The sequence below is a fragment of the Mixophyes fleayi genome, chromosome 11 (assembly GCF_038048845.1).
Source record: "Mixophyes fleayi isolate aMixFle1 chromosome 11, aMixFle1.hap1, whole genome shotgun sequence".
Taxonomy (NCBI): domain Eukaryota; kingdom Metazoa; phylum Chordata; class Amphibia; order Anura; family Limnodynastidae; genus Mixophyes; species Mixophyes fleayi.
In genome coordinates, this window is record NC_134412.1 from 18,562,586 (window position 1) to 18,589,211 (window position 26,626).

The following is a 26,626-nucleotide window of genomic DNA, read 5'->3' on the forward strand; positions in this document are numbered from 1 at the left end:
TACTAGCTGTCATTTTGTAGTATGCATTAAACAAATGAAAGCTAGGATCTGATTGGTTGCTATAGGCAACATCTCCGCTTTTTCAAACCCACAGTTTAGTAAATCTAACCCTATAACTCATGTACCCCCCACAGGACCACCACCACCCTCTCCTGCTAATTAATCAGTTTCCCCAAACATCCCACTTAATGATCCCCCCCTAGGCCTGTTATTCATTAACCCCATACCAATTATTCATAAATCTGCCCACACCTGTCTTCATCAACCCCGCCATCTTTACCGGCCTTCATCATTCCCCCATTCCAGTCATTCCCACCTTTGTTAATCGTCACCCTCCCACCACCTCTCTTCCTCACCCACCTCTTCTCATACCGTACATACAACATGCTGCAGCTCCCACTCTCTGATAGGCTGGGTGCCCGCAACGTAGTCTAATCTCAGCCTATTGGCGGAGCTAACCCCTTATGCGTATAGGGTAAAGCAAAACCAAAAGGTGGTTAAAACTTTTCACCCGCAATAGAACTTTTCCTCTTTGATAAATAGAACAATAAGTACTAGCCAAAGTACTACTGGGAAATTTAGTGAACAAAGATCGAAGATTCACAGCTCTCATTTCTTAAAATACATTTTAGTTTTCTATTTCTATATCATATTGATAAAATAAATGTATTTTGGCTATGCACTTTTTTATTATTATTAATACCCCTCAGTTTCCATTCACCCCAAACCATATCAAGATTAGAATCTAATCTCCATTCTCCTATTCAGCCTACATAGTAAAAGGAATTGAAGTGGAACTTGACAAAAATTGTTAGAAATTATTAACTAGATGTCAAAAGTTACCGAGGATTTCTGTTGTCATATAAAGGCATGAGAAACCCATGGTGACTTCTATTAACTGTAATAATTAGAGATACTCAGGCTCGGTTCCCCCGAGAACCAAACATACCCGAACATAGCATATCTGTGTACCGAGCCGAGTCGCGCTTTTCGGATTTGAAAACGAGGCAAAACATCATTGTTACGTCGTCGGATCTCGGATCTCGCAAGGGGGGTGGGAGGGAGGTTGGACCCCAATTTTACTTTCTGCCACTGTGTGCCAATGTGTCCTAGATGTGCTAGGAACTGCGGTGTGTTTGTGTCATTGCTCTGTCGCTTACCATCCAGCCAGGTCACTGCAGTATTTGTCCGAAAGTGTATGAAAATAATATTCTGACCTGTGATGTGGTCAAAATTGACTGCAAATGACTTGAAATTAGTGTTATTGAGGTTAATAATAATACAATAATGTAGGATCAAAAAAAGAGCAAAAATATTTGATTTTAGCATATTTTAGGATTTTTTCTAAAAAAAAACCAAAACCAAAACACACGAGGGCGGTTTTGCCAAAACCTAAACCAAAACACATAGCTAATCCAGATCCAAAACCAAAACCAGTTCACGGGGGCAGGCGCGGGCTTGGAGAGGGAAGCCCGGGGGGCACACAGGTGGCCATATCACATGACAGGGGATGCGGCCGCGTCATTAATGACGCGGCCGCATCCCCTGTCATGTGATGCGGCCGCGGGTACAAACGTGGAATATTGCAGTCACGGGGGCGGCCGGCCGGCCTACCCCCCGGCCCTAATAGCGGTCTGGATGAGCGGCCCGGGGGGCCGCTGCCCCTTTCCCCCCGGGCCAGCCCGCCCCTTCACGGGGGTCATTGAGTATCTCTAGTATTTAGACTATTCCTAAAAGTATCAAATTTTTATCCTTATACTCTATGTTTCCTCGTTACTCTTCCATGTAAATCTGATAACGTGTTCAACAAATCTACTGCTGAGCTACAACTTCATAAGTTGATGGACTTTAACCAGTGATTACTTGTATTTACTGTTTGCTCGCTGACACAGAACCCACATGCTATCAGTTTTGTAGTAGGGACCTTTGTTCAAAATGTTACAATGCATCATCACGTCTAGGAGAAAGAGTATGGCTCACAGTATATGCCGAACGGCATGCTTTACCAATGTATGGGCACCGTACCAGTCTCTACAAACATTTGTCCTTTTGTTTGCAACAGTTGAAGTTTGACAGCAAACAGTGAGCCTTCCGTAGATATTAGTAGGTAGAGTAAAGCATGAGCGCCCTCTACTGTTACAAGATCAGATTGCATGCACTGCAGATGGTGACGTATCGTACATATAATAGGCCAGTATTATAAGAAGTATATACTACTGTAAGCATTTTTGACAGCAGATCTTTGATTTAAAAAAAATAAAAATTATTTTAACACATACTTGGTCACTCTTCGAGAGGAAATAGTAAAAAGTTGCTGAGTATGTTTTAACATAAGCTCACAAAACATTTAGTAGGAGTCCAAAGTACAGAGAGGTGTAAGTAACAAGGTAAACAGACAATCCTAATATCACAGATTTCATAAAGGAGAAGGACAACAAATAGATGACAGGATTGCAGAAACAACAAGTGCTAGAATGTGAGAAGTGCCAGGAGTACATCATAGACTAGGAATACCATATATCAAGAGCATACTTGAAATCTTTTCCTCGTTGGCTTTAGGGAAATCCCTGGGGGAGGTGGGCGTGTGGGGGCGGGGCTTGATGAATCGCATCATTTTGGCACCGCCCCCTAAACGATTGTCACAATTTTGGCCAATTACAGCAGGGGGTGGGGCTAAGATGACGCAATATTTAAGCCCCCCTCGCCACTTATCTATTGTGGGGGCAAGAACCGGGAGGTTGCCCTGCTCTCCCGAGAGGTCTCCCAGAAATGTGGGAGTCTCCAGGACATTCCAGGATTGTAGGCAACTATGCATTAAAGAAAAGCAGCTAATGAATCTCTAGAGACCGAAGTGTCTTTTACATTTACTGAAGTCATGTTATCTTACCTGTCAGTCTTTGATTAAATCTTGGTCTTCATGAAAATGGCCACCTCCATAGGCATCAATACATGGACATAGGACACAATTTCTGAACTGTGTCATCATGCCACAGATGGCGAAGCCAACCACGTCTTGTACTGGCTCAGCATCAGGGAGAATGCCAGACTCTTCAGGGAGTGAGGGAGATCACCCCTATTTCAGGGGGTCTCCCTGACATTCAGGGAGAGTTGGCAAGTATGATCAAGAGTATCAGTAATATACAACAACCAAAAGTAAAGGTTGCTGGGAATACAAGGGGTACACTGAGGCTAAGTGTTGGTCATTGCAGGTGGACCTAATTGTGAATCCTCAGACGTATTGTACATTTCAGGAATATTGCTAGGAAAGGACAAGTTGGGGCTCAAGCTCAGTGCCTCCAGAATATTGTTTCAAATACTGTTTGGTTTACACTGAGCAATGTTGGGCCTGACCACTAAATGAATGGGTCAGTAGCCAGTTTGACTACATACGTGGTGAGCCAAACTTGACATGGGGGTTCACAGTGGATCTCACAATCGAGTCATCGGCTGACATAATATCTCCTCCTTCCAGATCAAACCATATCCAATTTATTTTGTTCATTTAGGGCAGACTGTAAAACATACATCTGTATTTTTGTGGCAAGCTCTAACTCCAGCACTTTTACCTTTGCAATCTGGCTGGACCAATATGTGATATGTAGCACTTACCCTCATCTATCAAACTCCCACCGTCCCATAGATTGTAAGCAGGGTCCTCTCACCTCTCTGTCTGTATTACCCAGTTTTGTTTTATTACTTTGTTTGTTGATAATTGTAAAGTGCTACAGAATATGCTGATGTTATATAAATACGTGGTAATATGTGTCCAAAATGTTGTCAACAAGTGAAGGACTATGAGGAAAATAAGCATCAGGGACCACCTTCAAAATAGTAATTAATTTGGTTTGAATGACTTACTAATTGCAAAAAGACAGAATGTGGGCTTGCAGTAATTATTTTTAGAGACACCTAAAGTCCTATTTACAGTAAGAGTCCTCGGGTAGTGGTCCAAGATACCTTTAGTCAACGATAACAGATATTTATGCCTGTTTTTATTTTCTCACTGTTCTATTTTTCTCACTGATATAGAACACTGCAATATGTATGCACTTTATGTTGTGGCAGTTGTATAGTGTGTACTGTTTGTGCAGTGTATGGGGTGATGGGCATACTGTATCCAGTGTGTTATTATCTCCTGGTGATTTATTACTTCTTCTTGTCCTTTCCCACAGTTATATATTTCGGTTAAGCTGCACGCACCTTGGACAGTGGGCGATCGGCTATGTGACGTCTGGAGGGAACATCTTACAGACCATCCCGCATAACAAGTCTTTATATGAAGCCCTGCAGGAAGGAGAGAGAGAGGGCCTGTGAGTGAGAGCACTGATTAGGGCCTGTGAGTGAGCGCGTTGGTCAGGGCCCGTAATTCAGAGCGCTCGTTAGGGCCCATGAGTGAGAGCGCTGGTTAGGGCCCGTGGGTGAGAGCACTGGTTAGGGCCCGTGAGTGAGAGTGCTGGTTAGGGCCTGTGAGTGAGAGCGCTGGTTAGGGCCCGTGGGTGAGAGCACTGGTTAGGGCCTGTGAGTGAGAGCGCTGGTTAGGGCCCGTGAGTGAGAGCGCTGGTTAGGGCCCGTGGGTGAGAGCGCTGGTTAGGGCCCGTGAGTGAGAGAGCTGTTTAGGACCCGTGGGTGAGAGCGCTGGTTAGGGCCCGTGGGTGAGAGCACTGGTTCGGGCCCGTGGGTGAGAGCGCTGGTTAGGGCCTGTGAGTGAGAGAGCTGTTTAGGACCCGTGGGTGAGAGAGCTGTTTAGGACCCGTGGGTGAGAGCGCTGGTTAGGGCCCGTGGGTGAGAGCGCTGGTTAGGGGCTGTGAGTGAGAGAGCTGTATAGGACCCGTGGGTGAGAGAGCTGTTTAGGACCCGTGAGTGAGAGAGCTGTTTAGGACCCGTGGGTGAGAGAGCTGTTTAGGGTCCATGGGTGAGAGCGCTGGTTAGGGCCTGTGGGTGAGAGCGCTGGTTAGGGCCCGTGAGTGAGAGCGCTGGTTAGGGCCCGTGAGTGAGAGCGCTGGTTAGGGCCCGTGGGTGAGAGCGCTGGTTAGGGCCTGTGAGTGAGAGCGCTGGTTAGGGCCCGTGAGTGAGAGCGCTGGTTAGGGCCCGTGAGTGAGAGCGCTGGTTAGGGCCCGTGAGTGAGAGCGCTGGTTAGGGCCCGTGGGTGAGAGCACTGGTTAGGGCCTGTGAGTGAGAGAGCTGTTTAGGACCCGTGGGTGAGAGCGCTGGTTAGGGCCCGTGGGTGAGAGCACTGGTTAGGGCCTGTGAGTGAGAGAGCTGTTTAGGACCCGTGGGTGAGAGCGCTGGTTAGGGCCCGTGGGTGAGAGTGCTAGTTAGGGCCTGTGAGTGAGAGCGCTGGTTAGGGTCCATGGGTGAAAGCGCAGGTTATGGCCCGTGATTGAGAGCGCTGGTTAGGGCCCGTGGGTGAGTGCGCTGGTTAGGGCCCGTGGGTGAGTGCGCTGGTTAGGGCCCGTGAGTGAGAGCGCTGGTTAGGGCATGTTATTTTTATTTTAACAATGAAAAATGTGGCTCTTATCATCTTCAATTAATTCATTGTGCCATCCAAACAGCTTGGTCCTGGGGGAAAAGTTTATAATGATGACTGGCATTTATTTGCTCCAGAAACATCTATAAGTTGGACCTATCTTAATACATATTCATTTGTTGTCCTTCTACAAATCATTATCTCCCTTTCAAAATATCTCTGGAGATTACAAAAATATGGCTGCCAGACACACACAGGCTCACAACTGTCAGCATGCAAGGAGAAGGCAGAGGTGGGGGATTTTACAGTACACACGGTAGACAGAGCTCAAAGGGTTGTTAGAAGACATTTCTACTTATTAAATCATGTGCCATGTGACTTTGGTTGCCATGGAAGTCCATGACAGTGTGCAGCATTATAAATCATTAATAGCAGCCTGAAAAAGCAAAATGTTAAATACCAATATTACAGCTGAAACAGCGTCATGAGACGAAGTGTGGGCTATATTTGCTGTGTTCACGTTTGTGTATGGATGGGCTTGTACATTTAATGCATTTGTGCCGTCACTGTAGGTATCTCTATCCGAATGGTCTGAACGTTACACCTGATTTATCAGCCCTCTCCAACCCAACTCCAAACACCGTTATTAATGTTACAAAGGTATGTAAAGTGTACACAATGTCAGCACATGGGGGTCGGGGAAAGTGCAGGGTTTCTAGTTGGGGGTTTCCAAATACTTTGTTTCAGAAAAAAAAAAAACACTTGCTGCTCTAATAATAAAAAATAGAAAACTACAATGTATATAAATGTAATAACGTATGATAAACAAAAAAAGAGGCATAAAAACTATGGTATTCTTGATCATCCTATCAAAATAATATAATGTAATACCTTGTAAAGTAATACAACAAAATGAATCATAATCTGCCACTCACATCCAATTAAATAATAAAATTACAATTAGTGTTACAGTGACTCACCTAGTGCTTCACATCTCTCTCAGCAGCCAAGAGACTGCAGAATATCACAAGAAACCTAATTCTACTGCATTTTCCTGTTCTCTAAAGTCACAGGAACACTAGAGCCAAAAGTGAGAACAATCGCAGAAGCCATTTTGTTGAAGCCAAAGCTCATTAAAAAAAAATAGGCAGATCCCCACAAAAAATAGGTCTTAGACTACAGATGGTTATAGTGTTTTTTTTAATGCAGGCAGGAGGAAGAGGTTACTAGAAGCTGTTTCCTCCTTCTAAAACACAGAATTGTTGTTATTGAAGTGTAGGAGGGGTGGGGGGGGGGGGTTCTGGGCAACTAGAAACCCCCCTAAGGAGGCTCCTGCATGTGGGGTCTGGAATATAGAACGATGAAAACTGGTTAGTTGTAAGAGATGATCCTCATGCATATTTGTACTGTTTATGGTCTAGTTCTTTCCTGATCCACTTGCTTTGTTTTGCCCCCCTATACATCTCAGATGGGGGCTGAACCGGCGTTCAGCATGGAAATCCCCAATCTCCCCTCCCCCACATGCTAACACATGCGAGTACCCATACGAAATCATGTAGAAAGAAAGGTGCATATGGTCTCAAAGACGGAAGAAATGTATATGTTCCTAAATGTGCCTTTGTGTCTTTGTTGTGTGCAGGAACAGTGGGAGGTGTACTCAGACATGGATTCCACCTTTGAACTGTGCAAGATCTGTGCGGACAACCATAAAAACACCCGTATACAGCCTTGTGGCCATTTAATCTGTGACGAGTGTCTCACCTCCTGGCAGGTAATACAGTCGCAGACAATAGAGTGAGACAACTTACAGTAGAGCATGGTATAAAGAGACTACCTTAGGACACATGTTTTACATTCCAACTCTCCTGGAATGTCCGTGCACCGCTGTGTGATAATGCAAAAACACATGATCATGCAGCGGTGTAGGCCTGCTCTGACACGTATGACATTATCGTGCTCTGCTACAGTGGTGCGATCATGCGATTCAAAGGGCAGAGCGAAACGCGTCGCCCTGACCCTCCTTGACGTTGTAGTACTGCCCGCTTCATCTCTTGTATCAAGTCGCAGGAATCTGATCACATTCCTTATTTAACATTCCCATTTGGACTACTGCAGGGAGGAAGTTTCCTGTTTGATTTTTAAAGGTGAAAACAACAGAATGTGGAGGTGTTTGTATGTAATTACATTTTATATAGAAAATGCAACTTTGACATTTATTGGTAACTGTCAAGACAATATTCTCTCTTTTCTTCATTGCATTATTATATTGTGTACAAATAGGGTGAGTGACTAAAGCATTTACTAATCGTCGAGACTAATCTTCCTCTTCCAACGTTCCACTTCCCCTATGTCTCTTTGCAAAACCCTCAGTTGGCTCCCCATTTCCTCCCGGATACAATCCGGGTTGCTTACCCTCTATAAAGCCATCTTGAATCCCTCCCGTCCTACATCTTCAACATTGTCAAGAAATAGTCTCTTACTCGCCCACTAAATTCGGTCAGTGACCTTCACCTCTCCTCCTCTCCTATCACCACCTTGCACTCCAGACTTCAGAACTTTGCCCCCGCTGCTCCCCACATTTGGAACTCACTTTCCCGCCTGACCAGACTTGCCCCCAATGTTGAATGTTTCAAACGCAACCTCAGAACTTTATTTTTTACACTGGCCTACCCGTCCCCATCCTAAGACAATTCTCTCCTCACGCTCCACCTGCCCCTTTCACTCCACCTCTATCATCTCCATTTACTGCCCTAATCCTCTTAATGTTATCTCTAACAAGTTTGTCCCCCTCTACCTCCAATCTCCTCATACTCTTCCTAATGTCTCCTTTGTTCTTGTGTCTTCTTATGTAGTTGCTTTCTCTATAGTCTCTTGTGTTGCTTGTAACTGATTTTATTATTTCTCTTGTTCCTTACTTATCTGTATTTATTTTTTTGCTGATTCTGTTGCTCTGCGGTTTGTATGGCACCATGTTAATAAATTAAGATGATGATGATGCACTATTAATATTGTCAAGCTGCATCTCTATCTGGAGAATAAGTGCCCACACTTGTATGCCCTGCGTATGTTTGGCACAAAGACTACTTTTATTGAGGTGGACGCAGAACATATACTAGTAAGTGGCGTACATGCCACCACGCCTCTGTTATGGGCTTATTTATTTTAATCCTGGTCTTGGCCACACATTTCTGAGGTCTGGCATTCCACCAGCATATTATTGCCACCATCTCCAAACGTACCAGTATAGTGTTTGGAAGCCTCACCCATGACAGGTCTTCCTTCATTAAACTCATCCGTGATCTCCAAGGTTTACCCTCCAAAGTCATTTCTGCTGGCAAGGATTACTGTCAGCTTCTACATGATTAATATAAACTCTAATCTACCCTGTGTGCCTAGCCATCTGACTACCGCCTTGCTCCTTGCTAATCCCAACTACCTCCCATCTGGTCTGACCACTGCCCGAGACGCTGCCCAGAATATACAGGACTGCCCCATTACCCGCACCAGGCACTGAACTGGACCTGAAATAGGACAAACACCTAGAACTTAGCAGCAAATAACCATTTTAAAAATAAAACATATAAACTATGACATGTGCTGCCCACATTAACACACTGAGATATATACATATTTTAACCCCCATATACTGTTCTTCCACTCTTTACTACACCATAATCTCCCCCTGTTAATTGATCCACTCCCAGCAAATATGATCGTGTTTCCACCTTTTCACCACAGTATCCCTCTTTCCCTCTTTTTCCTTTTTTTTCCCTAAAAGCCTACTTAATCTAGCCCCGTGTACACTCCACCACGTCACCATATGCTATGACCACATTACTTTTTCCTTCATTTTGGTCTCTCCCCTTCTTCTTGCCAGCCCTGCAGATATGATTTGCCTTCTCAATAAGCAAGAATCACACTTACCTAAAGAACAGAAATGAAATGCTTAGTAAACGGCTTGATGTAGAATTTAGAACCTTAAGACAAATCTCGGACATCCTGATTAGCCAACAATTACGTTGTGTGTGTACAAAAGATTCCAAAGAGCTAGGCGCCTCTAATACTTTGTGTTTATCTCCTAGCTGCTATCTCCCATGCTATATAAACCATAAAAGCACATGTATAGGTGTTCTGGATAAACAGTGCAGAACATTTAGTTAAATACAGTCTAAGCAGAGTCTCCTGGTAATATCAAGTGAGTCGATTGATTGCGCTAAGTGCTGCTCTTCCAGATTGGTAAGAAATAGACACAGAATACATCTAGTGCATTAATTAAGTTAAAAAGCCAAATGCAAACTGACATTAGTGGAGGTAATAAGGTCAATACACAACCATGTAGAAAAAATCCTCTATATGATCTATGGCAATGCTCAAATTACCCAATGGAATCCCGCAAGCTACTCTGTTACCACCAGCTGAGTTGGTCACTATTAATGTACTTGGGGGCAAAGTACCAAACAATAGGGTCTGTGTGATACACGGCCAAGAGCCCACTTCTTTATGGAAGTGGGCTCCTAATTATTATTAAACATTATGCACTCTAACAAAGTAGACACTTTCCCTACCAGAGTTGCTAAATATTGTCAATTTTAAAAATATTTACTTATGGAAAGCAAAAATTAAAGTAGTATATAGAGGGCAAAGTGGATTAGAGACTGAAAATAATAGGTTTATAAATATATTCCAAGCCAGTGGCGAAACTACCGTGGATACAGGGTAGTTACGGAACCTTTTACCCTACCCATATTTTGGGGCTTAGCGATGCACTGTCTCATCCCAGTTCATTGTTAACTCTCTATTTCCTAAAATCTTTTAAAGATAGAAAACAAAGACAGAGGGAAAACTGGTAAGAAAGGGTAGGAAACAGGAAAAGAGACAAAATCAAATATAAACGACACATCATTCAAAGAAAACTAAAAAACATAACAGTTGCCAACATAAAAGTACATCAGTTACCAAAGCATAATGGCACCTCCTATAGTACACCAGCTTATAATCGTGTTTTTCAGGTGTCACGCTTTGATACTTTTGTATCACTTAGGTATCAGTAGTAATGTGATGGTGTCTATGTAATTACTTATTTATTGAATTGTGCCTATTTCCAGTGGTCACAGCCTGATAACCTGTCCTTTTTCTTGCAGAAAACCGACAACACGTGTCCCTTCTGTCGTACCAAAATCGCAGGCAGAGAGGAGATTCACATTAACACACAGCCTAAACTTGAAAAGGTGGATAATGGTTTTATAGATGTGTACGTTTTGTAGCTCTGTAGGCTTAATCACTGCACACCGACATATAGGTGCAGCTGGGTTTATTGCAGGGAATGTTGCATTGAGGCTAAGATTTAAGTAGAGAATCTCTGCTGTCTTGTGACAAATCTCTGATTAGTTTATCTGTCCTTAGCTCAGATGTTTGAGTTAATGGCAAAAAAAACCCCTATTCTGTAGCACGGTGCACTGTTCGCTGTAATACACTCAAACCTAAAACACCAATAAGCCAAACATTGTCACATGAAAAACATTGCGATAAAAGGCAATGTTTAATTCTTGTCCCATTTCCACTACAGCACTGTTTAGAAGTAAAACGCGTGGGTTGGGTTTCCGTTCCCTGCATTATAAATATCGAAAAGTCATAAAAACTTTGAATCAACCAATTTAGAGATTTCTTTTATCTAGGAGACTACAAGCCAATCATTGACTTCTGCCCTGCCCTTGCTGTTGCCAGTGCCCGGCACACACCAAACATTAGGGTACCCATCAGATTGTGTGAATGCCACACCTCCGATAAGAAATCTTCTGGAATTGGGTTTAACTTTTTGAGGAGTTTTGGTGGAGTTATCCTTTAATCTTCTACTCATCTGTGTGTCCCCAGTTTTAAAGAATGAATGAAACGATGACCTAGTTCAGTGTTGGCTAATCTGTGACACTCCAGGTGTTGTGAAACTACAAGTCCCAGCATACCCTTCCAACAATGAGCTGCTATATGTTGGCAAAACATGCTGGGACTTGTAGTTTCACAACACCTGGAGTGTCACAGGTTAGCCAACACTGACCTAGTTAAATGCATGTACATCATTATATTTTTCATTAGAGGTCTTGGAACCACAACAATTTTTATATGCAGTTAGGTTGGCAGCTCTGCTATGGTATTTAACTTTGCAATTCTTTTTTTTTCCCCACTTTTGTTGACTTTCCTCATCAGACACCAGTGCCGATCCCCCAAAGCCCCCCAGTCCAGTCACCCCATGAAGTGAGTAATGATCAGTGTGTCTCAAATCCGTTGTACGCCTGTCTCTTTGTGTTTTGTCGTCTCTGCCGTGGTGTCTCGTGTTGTCTGCCTCCGTAGAAGACTCTACTTCGTTATCTGTGCCGAGGCGGCTTTAGCCGAATGACTTTATAACTATGACGTTATCTTGTGCCAGCAGAGCGCTGCCTCCAATGTATGGGGCGGCCCATTTTCCGGAAGCAACGCCGACGAAGATGAGATAGAATGGATTAGAAACAGACCTCTCCCACCGCCCCCTGCTCAGCCAGGCGTGCCCTCTCTTCTGCAAAGAGTGAAACTGCAAGCTCATGATGTTCTCAGTGGGAACCGAGCAACGGTAACACGGCGTACATAAAGGACAAAATGAGGCGAGCAATGCAGCTATTAAATCGGATGTCACCCTCCTGAGTGGTACAGAACTTCCTTTCTTCGTGCATTAGAAGAGGACAGGCTCATTCTTTCATTCTACATTGGATCATAGAATCTGCGCCAAAAAACTTTAAAGGCAACTGTTATTGATTGGTCTTTGTAATATGGGACTCATATCTTTTCTTTGGTTTTGTAAGAATAATGATCAAATCGATAATAAACCCTCCATCGTCTCTACATTCTACTGTATTACTAACTGCGTGACTCAAAGACTGATACGGTAATGACAAGAAGGGGGCGAAGTAACAGAAAATAGAGTCTGGCTATGGATTAGGTACACACAGGCAATGCGGTTCATCACTTTATCAAACCGGTAAGAGAGCGGTGGTTGATCACATGATCTATGAACTGGTATTAATCCAGAAATAGTAACTAAGGAGAACCAGAGGATATCATGCATCTATAGGTGGAATTCAAGGGGGGTAGATTGGGACATAGTAGAGATTAGGAGATTTCTATTAAAATATGTGTCTGATTGTGTCAGGTTGCAGATAATTAGTTTGCAGGACACTGGTTCAAATAAAGGAAAAAGCAGCGACCGGGTCCCATGGTCTACACCCAGCGTGAGGACTTAACAGTGATAGAATGGTAGAAATATCACACATAATGGGAGTAATTAGACAAATAAAAAATATATAAGATAGATCAAGTATTGCAGTAGAGGTGTAGGAATTCCCCAAAATTCTGTTTATGATTTGCCAGAGTTTTGGGCTCAAAATTTGTAAATTGCTGTAGATTTTTCAGTTTTCTATTTCTACCAGTGAATCGAACTGATTTGCGGGATTCCATTGGCCCCTCCCACTTCCTGCCAGCGATTTTATGATGGTTGTAGGAGAAACAAGTAGCAGAACACAAGTCGAAGCCAAGGAGGTGTTTGAAAGTTGTTTTGTCTGTTTTAGTTTTATATCTATTATTTTCATTTGTATGTGAAAGAGTATTAATTATTTTAGTCACTGTTTTATCAAGTTTAGTAATTCATTTATTTCTTAGTTTCCTTTTGGTAGTTTTATTTCTACCAATAGTAGTTTAAAGTTAATTATTTTTTGGTTTGTATTAGCTCTTTATTTTTATTTTTGTGTTGTAAATGTAGTTCTTAGGGTTTTTTTAAGAACGAGGAGAACGTTGAACAGGAACCACCTTGTTCTTCAGCCACGAGCTGTTCCAGGCCCTGCTGGTGACGACCTCAGGAGAGCAGGTCAGGCAGCTGAAGCGGCAGTAGTAACGGCTGGCACCACCAGCAGAGCTAGCCCATTATTTGCAGATGCGTTACCTGCGGCTGCTCTGGGTACCCCACCCTCCAATAACACCTAGGGGAGGGTGCATAGGATGGACTTTGGGTATGGCTCAGGGATGACTACAGAGGTTCCTGCCTACGCTAGAATGGCCAACGCTTCGCTTAACGGTGGTGCCAGCAGCAGCAGTAGACACCTAGTAGAAGGGATGATACCTCTTAGAAAGTATTCAGGGCTAAATGTAGACTCACACTGATGCTAGCACTGCAGGATTGGTGACTTTTCTCCATCCGCACAGCCCCTACCAACATCCGGGCAGCAGGATATAAGCGTGCGGGTGCAGGACAAATTAGCAGCCAGAGATTCTACCCATCCCTTCCTACAAAGATGGCAGATAGCCTCAGGTTCCTGTATCTGACTGTTTGCTATCTCTGTTGGTTGCTTTTTGATCAGCAGAATCCGGAAACATTCATGCAGAACCCATGTTCACCACTCCTCTAGAACGATCCCAAGCTATGAAATGTGACCGTAAGCAGCGACATGTTCTGAACGAATCGGTTCAGCCATTTACGTCGTTATGTTCTGATGCTTGAGGTCCATTATCCTCTTCAGTGGAACCATATGTTAGACGAAGGACTAGAGATAAGCAAAACCGCCCAGAAATAGTGTACAGATCAGATTTTGTGTCAGAAAAGGGCGATGCCACAGAGTTGCGAGGCTCTGGCGATACACTTAAGGCCAAATTCCACATGAGCAACGTGAAAAATTCCACGACCATATGAGGAACGAGGCGAATATTCCATAGAACAGTTTGGAAATTGTTACTAATCTGACAATTTCCGTTCTCCCCATATCTGTTGGCTAATGGGAGCAGCCGAAATATGCTATAATTGTGCAATTTTTTTTAGCATTGTGCATTCAGGGGAGGTCATTTGTGTATAACTCAGCAGCTCTGCTTTGCAAATGCAGCTTTCGGCAGCTCTGCTTCCCAAACGCAGCTTTCTGAAGCTCTGCTTTGCAAATGCAGCTTTCGGCAGCTCTGCTTCCCAAACGCAGCTTTCGGCAGCTCTGCTTCCCAAACGCAGCTTTCGGCAGCTCTGCTTCCCAAACGCAGCTTTCGGCAGCTCTGCTTCCCAAACGCAGCTTTCGGCAGCTCTGCTTCGCAAATGCAGCTTTCGGCAGCTCTGCTTCCCAAACGCAGCTTTCGGCAGCTCTGCTTCCCAAACGCAGCTTTCGGCAGCTCTGCTTCGCAAATGCAGCTTTCGGCAGCTCTGCTTCCCAAACGCAGCTTTCGGCAGCTCTGCTTCCCAAACGCAGCTTTCGGTAGATCCGCTTTGCCTCAAATTGCGCAACGGCACCTAGAGTCAAGCCATAGATCTGCAAAGCATGATTGCTGCATTCGCAGAGGAAAAGAGGTTTGCGAAGGAGAGGAGTGGGGTGAATACAAGATTTTTCTAAATAAGATGAAGAGGTGGAGGGGGCACATTTTCAGTGGCATTCCTTGTCATGCACGGCCATTCCTACTCCACAAAATGACTTGAATTCTGCACTAGTTCAGAGAGTGTGGAGATTGTATCTTGTAATGAGACAAATCAGTTCCCGAACAGGGTGCACCGCCCAAAAATTAAATAAAAAAATCAACAAAATAATGGCCTGCTGTAGTGCTAAGCAGCCTACGCTGATTTCCATTTAATCAAGAAGACTGTGAGCGTGGGTTTTCCCTGCAGTAGTGAAAAACCCCCGTTACCACTTTATTAAGTAAAAAAAAATGCTTATTCTTTTTTTCTTGATCCATCACGGCTGAAATGGAGGCACCCTACCATAGAGGTTCCCGCCCTGGTGATTGCTCCCGAATTTAGAGAGACGGCATGTACCTTAATGTCCACTAGTGCTTTAGTGAAAAATCACGGTGTTTTGAAGCGCGTATTGTGTGCATTTTGTAGATGACCTTCAGCATTTGTAACATTCATTGTAGATGGTGAAGAATGTTGGCATGGGGCACAGGAGTATTGGAGAAAAATATAGAAAATATCTATTGTTGATTCATTTTTCTAAATATCAGCATTTTCACATTTTTACACAAACAATACATCACAATTAGTGGTTTCCAGCTCAAGCCCCCCCCCCCCTCCCCACCTCCAAAGTCCATGTTTTAAGGATGCACATGATTTAGCAGGGGTGGTTGAAACAAAAACAAGGCAATAATTTAGTCACCTGTACTGAAGCATGGATATCCTTAAAACCTGGTCTGTTGGGAGTGGAGGACCAGGGTTGGGATTGCTGCACAAGAACGTGGACAGGAAAGGATGTTAATTTGGATTCTGGCCAGTGGCTCAGCTTTTTCTGACAGTATTCTAACAGATCGCAGTCGGGTATAAGTAATATACGGCAATTCAACATATTCCGTCCATAACTCGTATAATTCGGTAACTCTTCATCCTATTTTCCCAGAGATTTCTGCAGATTCTCCATTGATGTTCAAAATAGTGTTTGGGGCGATTGTTGGTAATAGATTTTCTCTGATATATTTTTTTTTTGAAGGACTAAACACTCTTTATGAAGGACTAAAGAGATTGTGCGAATATTATTTAATCAACATTTATTTTCCAATACTTTTTTAATTTGCAATTGTATATAACTTAGACTGAAATGTATGTCATAGAGTTTATTATCAAACTATGTCACTATAGTTCAGCTACAATATGTGATTTTAAACATCTCTATAATAATGTTCTAAATAAGGTTATCCATCTCACCTCATCCTCATATTCCTCGTTATGCAGTCCACTTAATGAGGTTGATGTAATTCACATTAATGTATTCTCTCTATATCTTGCCACTGTTATGCCTTAATAATCATACTGCTCAAATAAAATAGCAATCTTCTCATGTCTATAGGAGTTAAACTGTCCAAGCTTGTGTCTCGTGTTGATTTTGTTAATACTTGTAATTTTGGGTTTGGAACAAATAGAGAAGCCAATCATATGTCACCATTTTGATTGACAGGGGAGAGAGCCAATCGAGACTTCTCTTCTTTCATTGGCTCTCAAACATTTCATCATATGATTGTCAAGCTGGTTGGCCAATTCTGTTACAGAAGATCGTTACCTCATAGGAAGTTTATAAACATTTCGCAGTTCAGGTTTATAGTTGAGACAGCACAGTGGCCTAGTGGTTAGCACATCTGCCTCACAGCACTGGGGCCATGAGTTTGATTCCCAACCATGGCCTTATCTGTGTGGAGTTTGTATATTCTCCATGTGTTTGTGTGGGTTTCCTCCAGGTGCTCCGGTTTCCTCCAACACTCCAAAAACATACTGGTAGGTTAATTTGCTGCTATCCAAGTTGACTCTAGTCTCTCCCTCTCTGTCTCTGTCTGTGTGTGTGTCTATATTAGGGAATTTAGACCGGAAACTCCAATGGGGCAGGGACTGATGTGAATGAGTTCTCTGTACAGCGCTGCGGAATTAATGGCGCTATATAAATTGATGATGATGATAGTTATTCTAAAGTCATAGTGTCCACACCGCTCCCATAACTAGGTGCTGCTGTGTGACTTGCTCTTTAAAGAACTATGCTGGTGCTTGTCTCCCGTTTCAGAGTCTCTACCTGTTCGTGGCTATTTTCTATTTTCCTAATTGGAACCGCCTTCTGAAGCTTATTGGTTACTGAAGACTATTTCAACCTCTTGTGATCAGGGACTCATTGCCTGATCTTCATGTTACTTACCCTGCCGTGGGTGCTGGCTGTATACCTTATCCTCTGAGTGTCTTCTGGATGTTATCGGTTGCCGAGATCGCCTGTCATCGCTGATCTCTACCTGGCTCCGCTGAATAACCAGTTCATGGTTCATCGCTAGCTGCAATCATTACTTGAACTTTATCTGCACATTGAACTGTCCCGTGAGTTGCCTATTACTATCTGTGCATACTGATTGGCTCTATTACCTCTCTGCTCGGCGGTCTGTAATTCTTATTGAACTACAATCAAGTTCTGGTCATCTGTGGTTCTGGTCCGGCACGGCTATTATTGTCATTCTGCTGTTAGTATTACTGGACTATTATCAAGTAGTATTGCCGAGCTAGGAGCCGCTCTGTTAATCAAGTTCTGTGCGATATCAGCTGCTATTCTATCAAGTGATGAACCTATGTTTCTTCGTGTATTGGATTCCTATTGTCACGCTGTACTTCTAGCAACATTCCTTGCATGTCTCTAGTACCTGGACTATATACATCTGTTGTTCCGCTGATAAAGAACCATTATATTACCTGCAACTACCTGCTTAAGTGAATCACATTCCATCTGGATCAGCCAAGTCTCTATACTATCTTCATCGGACTTACAAGCTGTGTCAGTGATTCTTCTCTATTGATATTGGTGTTACAAGGTGTCAAGTGTTCTGGATCATCATCATCTCAGCGTTGAACTGTATTATTTGTTTGCATGCTGTTGCCTATGGTTACCACCTGAAGTACTGCTGTGATTATTTTATTTATGAGTTTCTGTGTACTCAGCATAGCTGAGTTGTACAATACTTATTACTGCTGTTGCACCATTGAACAATATACTAAAGTTGCAACACTACTCCATCGTCTGTGTATTTCTTCATTGTGACTCTTATCTGTACTTATCCCAGCGTGTTCTGTCTCCACCACCCTCTGCTTTACCACCTATGTAGGGGTTGGGGATCCAATAATATCCTTAGCCGTGACACATAGTGTTCAATCAGCACTATTGTATGAACTTGCAATAAAGTATGACATACCTTAATTGTCCATTAATTACTAGTAAGTGTCACGGGCACTAGAAGTTCTACCCAGGATTCACCAGATGATAATGCTTACCAGAGGGGCGGGGTTTACACAGCGATCCTCTGGGCAGTAGGGTGAATAGTAGGAACGTTATACAACAGCAGGTGGAGAGAGAATGTCAATGGAGTAGATAGGAGTCAGCGACTCGCAGCAATAATGGTAGGAAAGTCAGCGACTTGCAACTATAGTGCAGAGGCAGGTATAACCAAGAGGAGCCGGGCGGACGTGAATAGGTGAAGGAAGGTAGCGGGGAAGTCAGTGGTCTGCGGATAGCAAGTTGTACCACTGCTCTGATGGGAAGACTTGTCCAGGTGCAGGTAGGTAGCGGGAGAGTCAGTGGTCTGCGGATAGCAAGTTGTACCACTGCTCTGATGGGAAGACTTGTCCAGGTGCAGGTAGGTAGCGGGAGAGTCAGTGGTCTGCGGATAGCAAGTTGTACCACTGCTGTGATGGGAAGACTTGTCCAGGTGCAGGTAGGTAGCGGGGAAGTCAGTGGTCTGCGGATAGCAAGTTGTACCACTGCTGTGATGGGAAGACTTGTCCAGGTGCAGGTAGGTAGCGGGGAAGTCAGTGGTCTGCGGATAGCAAGTTGTACCACTGCGAGGAGGTAAGGACTTGTCCAAGTGCGGGTAAGTAGAGTAGTAGTAATAGTCTATAGCGGGTATGTATACAGCTGGAGAGCAGAGAAACTTGTCCAAACAGATATACAGAGTAACAGCTAATAGTCTATAGCGAGTATGTATACCGCTGCTGAGTAGAGAATCTTGTCCAAGACAGATATGCAGGATAACAGTTAATAGTCAATAACAAGTATGCATACCGCCGCTGAGTAGAGAGGCTTGTCCCGGTGCAGACACAGCAGGAGAGCTGGGAGGCTGTAGCGGGTATGGGAACCGCCGATGAGCAGAGTAGGTAATCCAGCAGTAAAACAGAAGACACGAGCAGGAGAGCTAGGAGTCTGTAGCGGGTATGGGAACCGCCGATGAGCAGGTAAACCAGCAGGAAACAGAAGACACGAGCAGGAGAGCTAGGAGTCTGTAGCGGGTATGGGAACCGCCGATGAGCAGGTAAACCAGCAGGAAACAGAAGACACGAGCAGGAGAGCTAGGAGTCTGTAGCGGGTATGGGAACTGCCGATGAGCAGGTAAACCAGCAGGAAACAGAAGACATGAGCAGGAGAGCTAGGAGTCTGTAGCGGGTATGGGAACCGCCGATGAGCAGAGCAGGTAATCCAGCAGTAAACTGAAGACACGAGCAGGACACAGGGAACACCTTCAGAGACTCACAGGGAGTGAGAATCAAGATCAGGCAACGATACAAAGGCCACAGGTGCCTTAAATAGGGAGAGGTGATTGATCTACCAATTAAGTTAAAAGCAAGGTCATAAGAGTTCAGGGATCCTGCATATGCGCAGTCCTATCAAGATGGCGGACGGCCGCGGCTCAGGAGAGGCGCCGGCAGGATGGAGAGAGAACCACGCACAAGAGCAGAGGCACTCACGGTCCGGTGAGTGACAGTAAGATATATTTGCAAATATATTGGTCAGTAATGAAAATCTCCATAATTAATATTTTAATTTAATCCTTGTGGATTTAGAGTATCCGATAGAAATATTATTTTCCAGTCCAAATGCTCTCAAGCCCTTTGGGTTCCCACCATGTTCATAGAAAAAGTGTCTTGCTACTGACGTAAATTGTTTAATTCTCTTTAAGTCTGTCTCCTCATTTCCTTTTGTACCCATATCTATTATTAGATGTTGTCGATCTTGACCTCGTCCCTACATATTTCATATTACATGGACACATAATGAAGTACACAACTCCTGTGCTGTCACAGGTTACGAAGTCAGGAATATTATATTAATCTTGAACATTTATAGCAGCTGCGTGTCACGGATCTGCTTGAACTGAAGGCTACTTGCTGGTGTTGGCACTACTAAGATAGGAGGTGCAGAGTCTAACACGCCTCTGGTCTTCGCCAGAGACCCCCGCAAGGGAGTTTGCTGCAGGAGACACGAAGGTCACGGCCCTCCAGGTTAGCGAAGCAGCAGGTGAACAGGCGTGGTCGTGCAATCCGAAGTCAAACCGTGCGGGCAAAGGATCAGACAAAAACGGAGTCAGGAGTCAAACCAGGAAATCTAAACAAACCAAAGGGGAATCCAAGAACAGGGTCTGGTAAAGCTGGGGCAGTAGTCAAGAGGTCAGACACACTGCAGGAAACAGGCAGGAGCGCTGGAGCATAAGTGGACCTTGATACTCTGGAACCCTAATAGTGCCAAAGCCTCCCTTTAAATAGTGTGTGATAGCCCCTGATTGGTGGCAGTGAGATCGGCGATCAGGAAACAGCTGCCTGCCGACGGGAGCAGGAGAAGACTGTCCCATTGTTTAGCAACGGAGACGTGAGTGATCTGCTCATGCGCCCGCTGACCCAGGCTTAGAGAGAAGCAGAAGCTAGGCATGTGTAGAGGAAGACGGCCGTCTCTGGCACCTAACGGGCGTGCAGGGATGGCGCCTGACACTGCGTGTCCAAAGAGGGGCAATTGCGTCGATCGCCCCCCTAGCAGCACTCCACATGCCTTTGAATTGCGGCCGAGAGGTCCGATCAAAGCGAAGGAGACCCCTTAATTTGCTCAACTCTAATATTTGTTCTCCTGGTCATTCATTAGCTCTTCTTATATCAAAATAAAACATTTTAACTTCTTGATTGCCGATATAAATTGGCCTAATATGTTCATGACAATATTACGTTTCCTGTTCAAAAGCTCAATGACTCACCTGAACTCAGGACTTCACCAAAACCCTAATACACAGAAGAAAGGTCTACAACACCATGGAATGCACTTAGAAGAAGTGTCCACCCAACACAAAAAGTATATCGTCAGAAATACTTGCATTGAGTGTTTGCTCAAATACATTGTGTTTTTTTTAGCTGTTTGCACAGTAGAAGAACGGGTCTCTTGTGGTTCAATGATTCTGACTTGTTATCAACACTCTGTAAGTGCTGCGAGTGTCAACATCTAAGGGCTAGGATTACAGCCAGCGTGTGCTCATGGGTGCTGGCTTTCATACAGCGTGTTGGGGTTTAGAGACGTTTGTATGCGATGTAATTATAAATTACTGGGGTTGGGACTTTGGCTGGAACTCTTTGAAATTATCTTTTTTCTCGTTACTATCAAGTTTAGTAGTCAACAAATGTCTATTAATGTTCTTCCTTCTAATGCCAATCTGTTGCATGATGATTACAAACCTGAAAGTAAAGTAGACCCCCCTCCTCTGAATAGTGTTTGTCCATTAATTCTGCATGTTTTTAAAGGTAAGCTCCTGTGGCATCTCCTGTAGGCACTGACGTTCAGGTCTGTGTAGTAAGATCAGACCCATGTAAGTCGTCTGAACAACAGACCTTGCTCGCGTGTTTTGGTTTTGGCAAAACCGCTCTTGTGTGTTTTGATTTTGGTTTTGGATTTTTTAGAAAAAATCCTAAAATCTGCTAAAACCACATATTTTTGCTCTTTTTTTTGTTCCTACACTATTATTACCTCAATAACACAAATTTCAAGTCATTTGCAGTCAATTTTGACCATCTCACAGATCACAATATTATTTTCATACACTTTCAAACAAAGACTGCAGCGACCTGGCTGGATGGTAAGCGACAGAGCAATGACAGAGCAGTTCCTAGCACATCTAGGAAACATTGGCACACAGCAGTGGCAGAAAAGAAAAGTGGTGCAAGATGGAATTGTCCTTGGGCCCGCCGCCCTCCCTCCCACCGTTATCTTGGGATCTTAAAAAGGAATCCAAAACTCCCGAGATCCGACGATGTAACGATGACGTTTTGCCTTGGTTTTCGATTCCGAGGGTGCGCGAAAGCTAAGTTCATGTTTGTTGGATTTCCGAGGAACCGAGTCTGAGCATCTCTAATAACCACCTTTGACATTGAATAAGGCTGGGTGCACACTGCAGAAATTTTCTTCCTATGCGATATCTTAACGATTTTACTAACGATTAAAAAAAAGCCCCGATCAGCATGACGATTCCTGTGTACACACTAAACACTTTTTACAAGATTTACCTTCAGATCTGTGCTCTTCATCTGTCATAACCATAGGCTGAAAAGTGGCGTAACAAAACATCATCATCATGGTGTACAGACATTGTGCAATCTTCTAAAAATAAAGTTAGCTACATGGCATTTAAACATCTTTATACGATATTATATCTGACAAAATTAAGACCGCTCTTTAGTGTATTAACTGTTTTTCTACAGTAAGTTTGTGTAAAATAGAACAAAAACATATTATGCCTTGCATGTAATGAAATGGGAACAATTATGCTACTTAATTTATGATCAGGGGTAGAGCGTACAATAGATGGGGACAATAGTGTTTTGCTTGGAATGATATGGACATTAGGAGGTAGCAGGACAAGTACATAAAGATACCTGGGGGTATATTTACTAAACTGCGGGTTTGAAAAAGTGGAGATGTTGCCTATAGCAACCAATCAGATTCTAGCTGTCATTTTGTAGAATGCACTATATAAATGATAACTAGAATCTGATTGGTTGCTATAGGCAACATCTCCACTTTTCAAACCCGTAGTTTAGTAAATCTAGCCCCTGTTAAGTATTTCTGGGTGAGATCAGAGATGTAGGTGATAGAAGAATCTTGGGGAGACTGAAGGCAATGAATGTTATTGGTGAAGTTATGGGAAGCAAAGAAAGGGACTGACAGAGGAGCAGTAGAGGATGAGTAATGGGATAAAAGTAACGACATTCACAATGAATTGCACGGTATATGGACTTGTCATTGGGAGGCCAGATGGGATGAGGTTACAATAAGCGGGATTGTAAATTATAAAGTTGCTGATCTGGAGCTTAGTCCTTTGGATGAAATGAAAAAGTTGGCTTTACTGTTTTTGTTGCTGTGTTTCAAGCAATACTAATGCAATATATCCAACTTACTCGAAAAAAAGAAGGTATTTCAATTGCAGCCACACATGCCATTGACTTCCCTTCTTTGTCCAGCCTTTTGGATATATTGTTGTGTTATGTTTAAGGAATAAACTCCCTTCCACTGCATAGGCAAACCAAGGGGGGGTTCCTAGTGCCTGGAAACCCCCCCCCCCTCCAAGCCTGGGGCACTGTATAATTGAGGTGGCTGGACCCTGCGCACGCTGCACACGGCTCTGCTTGAAAAGGCAGAGCTGCGTGCACCTAACAGTAGTCCAAGCAGCATTGCCCATGTATATTATGGGGATAGGAAGAGTTGGAGAGCAGCCAAGCACTATCTAAAATTATAGCCATGCCCCCATGCATGCTGGTCACGCCCACTGGCGGCGTGGTGTGGAAACCCCCTCTCTACAAATCCTGCGTTTGCCCCTGCCCTGTTTGTGAGACCCACTAGGATTTTTTAAAATTAATTAATTAAGTGCTTCTGCCACGCCTACAGTAATAAAGTTTATAGACTGTACTAATTAACTGCTCACATCACATGAGCAATACATTGACTTAAACTGACATTTCATTTGCATAACTATAAAGAAAAAATACAGTGTATGATTTGTAGAGCTAAAACGAAGAAATTCACACAGCAGATCCAGGTTTTATTGAAAAGATAAACAACCATTTGGTCATTTTTTATGATAATCTAACCACTAGAGGGCATTATTCCTTTAGAGTCTGTGACTAATGTTTAATCTGATATTATCTGAGCAGACGGGGTGGCTGCCTCCATACATTGTTAAAAAAATAACAATTTTATTAAACGTTTATTGAAGAATTAAATACAAAAAAATATTTATTTGCCATTAGTACAGGATCTGTAGCAATAAAAGTTCAGGAGTATCAACAACAGAACATTACTGAACAAGCCCATAGTGAACATGTAACTAGTAAGCAAGTACTGCATAGAAAGAAAATAATGAGCACTGCATGTAGGAAGGTAAAATCATTGAAAAATTTAAATATAATAGAAAATAACTTATGCATCCCTATTTTTGGGACAGAATGGCAAAAGTACAAATATATTACACTAACATTCCAAGAACAATGGAGGATTCTAACCGATAACATTCTTCAACAACCACCAGGGGGCGAGAAAGCCAAAGATATAAGTACAATATGCACAAAATGCAAATAAAAACTTATTGAAGTAATTCTGTACATGTATGGAAAAGATAAGTATAAGTATAATAATCGTCTTCATTAAAGTTCACATGTGCCCTTCATATGCAATGATTGATCTACGGCAGAGAAATAAATGTTGATGATGATGATGATGATGATCACCCATAATTAATTGCTTTTATGTGCAGACGTAAAGAAGGTTACAAACGGTTGTTGGTCTCTTCCCCAGAAAGACAAAAAGTATTATTTGAATGTTATTTAATTCTACGCAAAAACAATAATAGGAAGTGGAAGTCAATAGGAATTTAGTATTCAAGTTTTATTGCTTGAGCTTGGTTTAAAGTTATAGGAATCGACGCTCACTTTTCTGCGCACCTCTACGGGGTACAAGAAAAACTGAGTGGAGGTCCCTGTAAAATCCAGCGACGTTCCCGAGACACCTAAAGCAGAGGGCAGAGCCAAGGATGACACTTAATGACGGGGGAGGTGCTAATGTGCTAGGAGGCCGCTCTTTAAAGCCACTTTGTTTGTATTTACACCAGCAACAAGTAAATGTCCCATTGAGTTTATATTCTTTTGTCTTTGAAATATTAACGCAACATTCCGTAAAGCGAATTATTTAATAACAATATTCCTTAAATTTGTGGTAAATGAGAAATATTAGTTACCAATCAATCTATAATTAAATCATACTTGCCAACTCTCCCGGAGAGATTCCCAAAATTCGGGTTGATCTCACGGACTCCCGGGGGAGCTGGCAAGTCTCCCGCATCCAAAATTAGGCGATCTGCAGTGAATCGCATCATTTTGCCAGCCCCTCCCGTGACAAAACAGCATTTCCGTTGTGGGGGCGGGGCCAAAATGACAAGTTTGCCGCGCCCCACACTCCAGTCACGCCCATCTCCCGGAAAAGACTTGCCAAAAGTTGGTAAGTATGAATTAAATGCCTTATGTATCCTTTATTTCCCACATCTATGAGGTATTTTTTGGGGTTTCAGTTTTTGGGGAAATTAAACTATATTGTTGTGGCTACTGTACACATATACTCTGTACTTTGGTTATATTTACTCTATTTGCGTGTTTGTATGTTTGTTTGTTTGTTTTCTGATAGGGCTCACCCTATATAAGCCAATATCCAAGAAATAAAGTATTACTCCTGAAACTGGAAACATAGTTATACATTAACAATCAATAAGACAAGTCCCACAAATATGAAAGTAATATTATAGCTAAAATAGAAACTGTTCGTATGGCATCATTCACAAATATACCTGTAAAATATTACAAACACATGAATAGGACATTATCCATAGAAAATGAAGCTATGGATACTTAAATGATATAAACATTAGTTTTTATAGTATGGAGATAATTCGGAGATTGTGGTTGGCACGTGTCAGAGTTTTATCCTCTGAAGATCTACTCTGGTCAATGACTATGAGAGTGGAAGGGATTCAAAACTGTCCGACATCATTTTAGTGCAGAGTAAACAAAAAAAAATATATATAAAAGTTCTCGTCAACAAATGAGCATTAACATTTGTCAAAAGATAAGCGACACCAGTAATCTATGATTATTAGCATAGTGCATTTTGATCTTTGCAATTAATTCCAATTTAACAGTTCTTGTAGCTATGGGAAAAGTCGTGAAAAGGGGTTCAAAGCTTTGAAAAGAAGTCATTGAACAAAAAAACAAAACTATTAAAAAGCAAAAAACACAATGTACACATCTCTTAGGGGACACTAAGACATAGAAAACATATTCCTGGTAAAACGGATGTATCATGCAAACATGGAAATTGGTCTTACTATAAAGGGACAACGGTAATCTGGTTTTGAGCTTGTTAAATACCATATAGATGTCACGTTTTCCCTGAATAATATAATGCACCGCATTTTAAAATACACCCGGCGCCTGGCTTCTGTCAGCGGGGGGGCGGACGGCAAGCTTAAGCTTTGCCTAGGGTGCCGAGCAACCTTGCACCGGCCCTGGTTACGGCATAGAGCAAACATGTCTACAGCATCCCCACGTTGATGGTAATATCCTAATCTGTTATTTTCTAACGTGAGTATTGCAACATTCTACTAATGATTGTCTTTCCCATCTATTGACTCTCACTTCTCTGCTGACGCCAGACTCTTCACTTCAATTAGTCTCTCGTGTTCTGCAACGACGCCCTCTGCCATATCCACAGTCTACAAACACTCCTTCCTCCTACTCCTATACGCTCCAAAGATTAACACTCTCCTAATTCACCAGCCATGAACTATCAATTATCACTTTCCAATCATATTTTC

The 26,626-nt window shown here is 42.9% G+C and overlaps 1 protein-coding gene across 2 annotated transcripts in view; it reads left to right on the forward strand.

Moving 5' to 3' along the window:
• CBLC (Cbl proto-oncogene C) overlaps window positions 1–16,306 on the forward strand; it is a 54,762-nt gene extending 38,456 nt beyond the window's left edge. The window contains exons 5-10 of one of the 2 annotated variants that reach the window (XM_075190930.1): window positions 4,173–4,310; window positions 6,040–6,127; window positions 7,107–7,238; window positions 10,609–10,695; window positions 11,669–11,716; window positions 11,889–16,306. In XM_075190930.1, coding sequence (XP_075047031.1) covers window positions 4,173–4,310; window positions 6,040–6,127; window positions 7,107–7,238; window positions 10,609–10,695; window positions 11,669–11,716; window positions 11,889–12,086 — 691 coding nt within the window. In that variant the 3' untranslated portion in view covers window positions 12,087–16,306. The remainder of the gene's footprint in view (window positions 1–4,172; window positions 4,311–6,039; window positions 6,128–7,106; window positions 7,239–10,608; window positions 10,696–11,668; window positions 11,717–11,888) is intronic. The other variant, XM_075190931.1, reaches the window with a different exon arrangement.
• The last annotated feature ends 10,320 nt before the right edge of the window (window positions 16,307–26,626 follow it).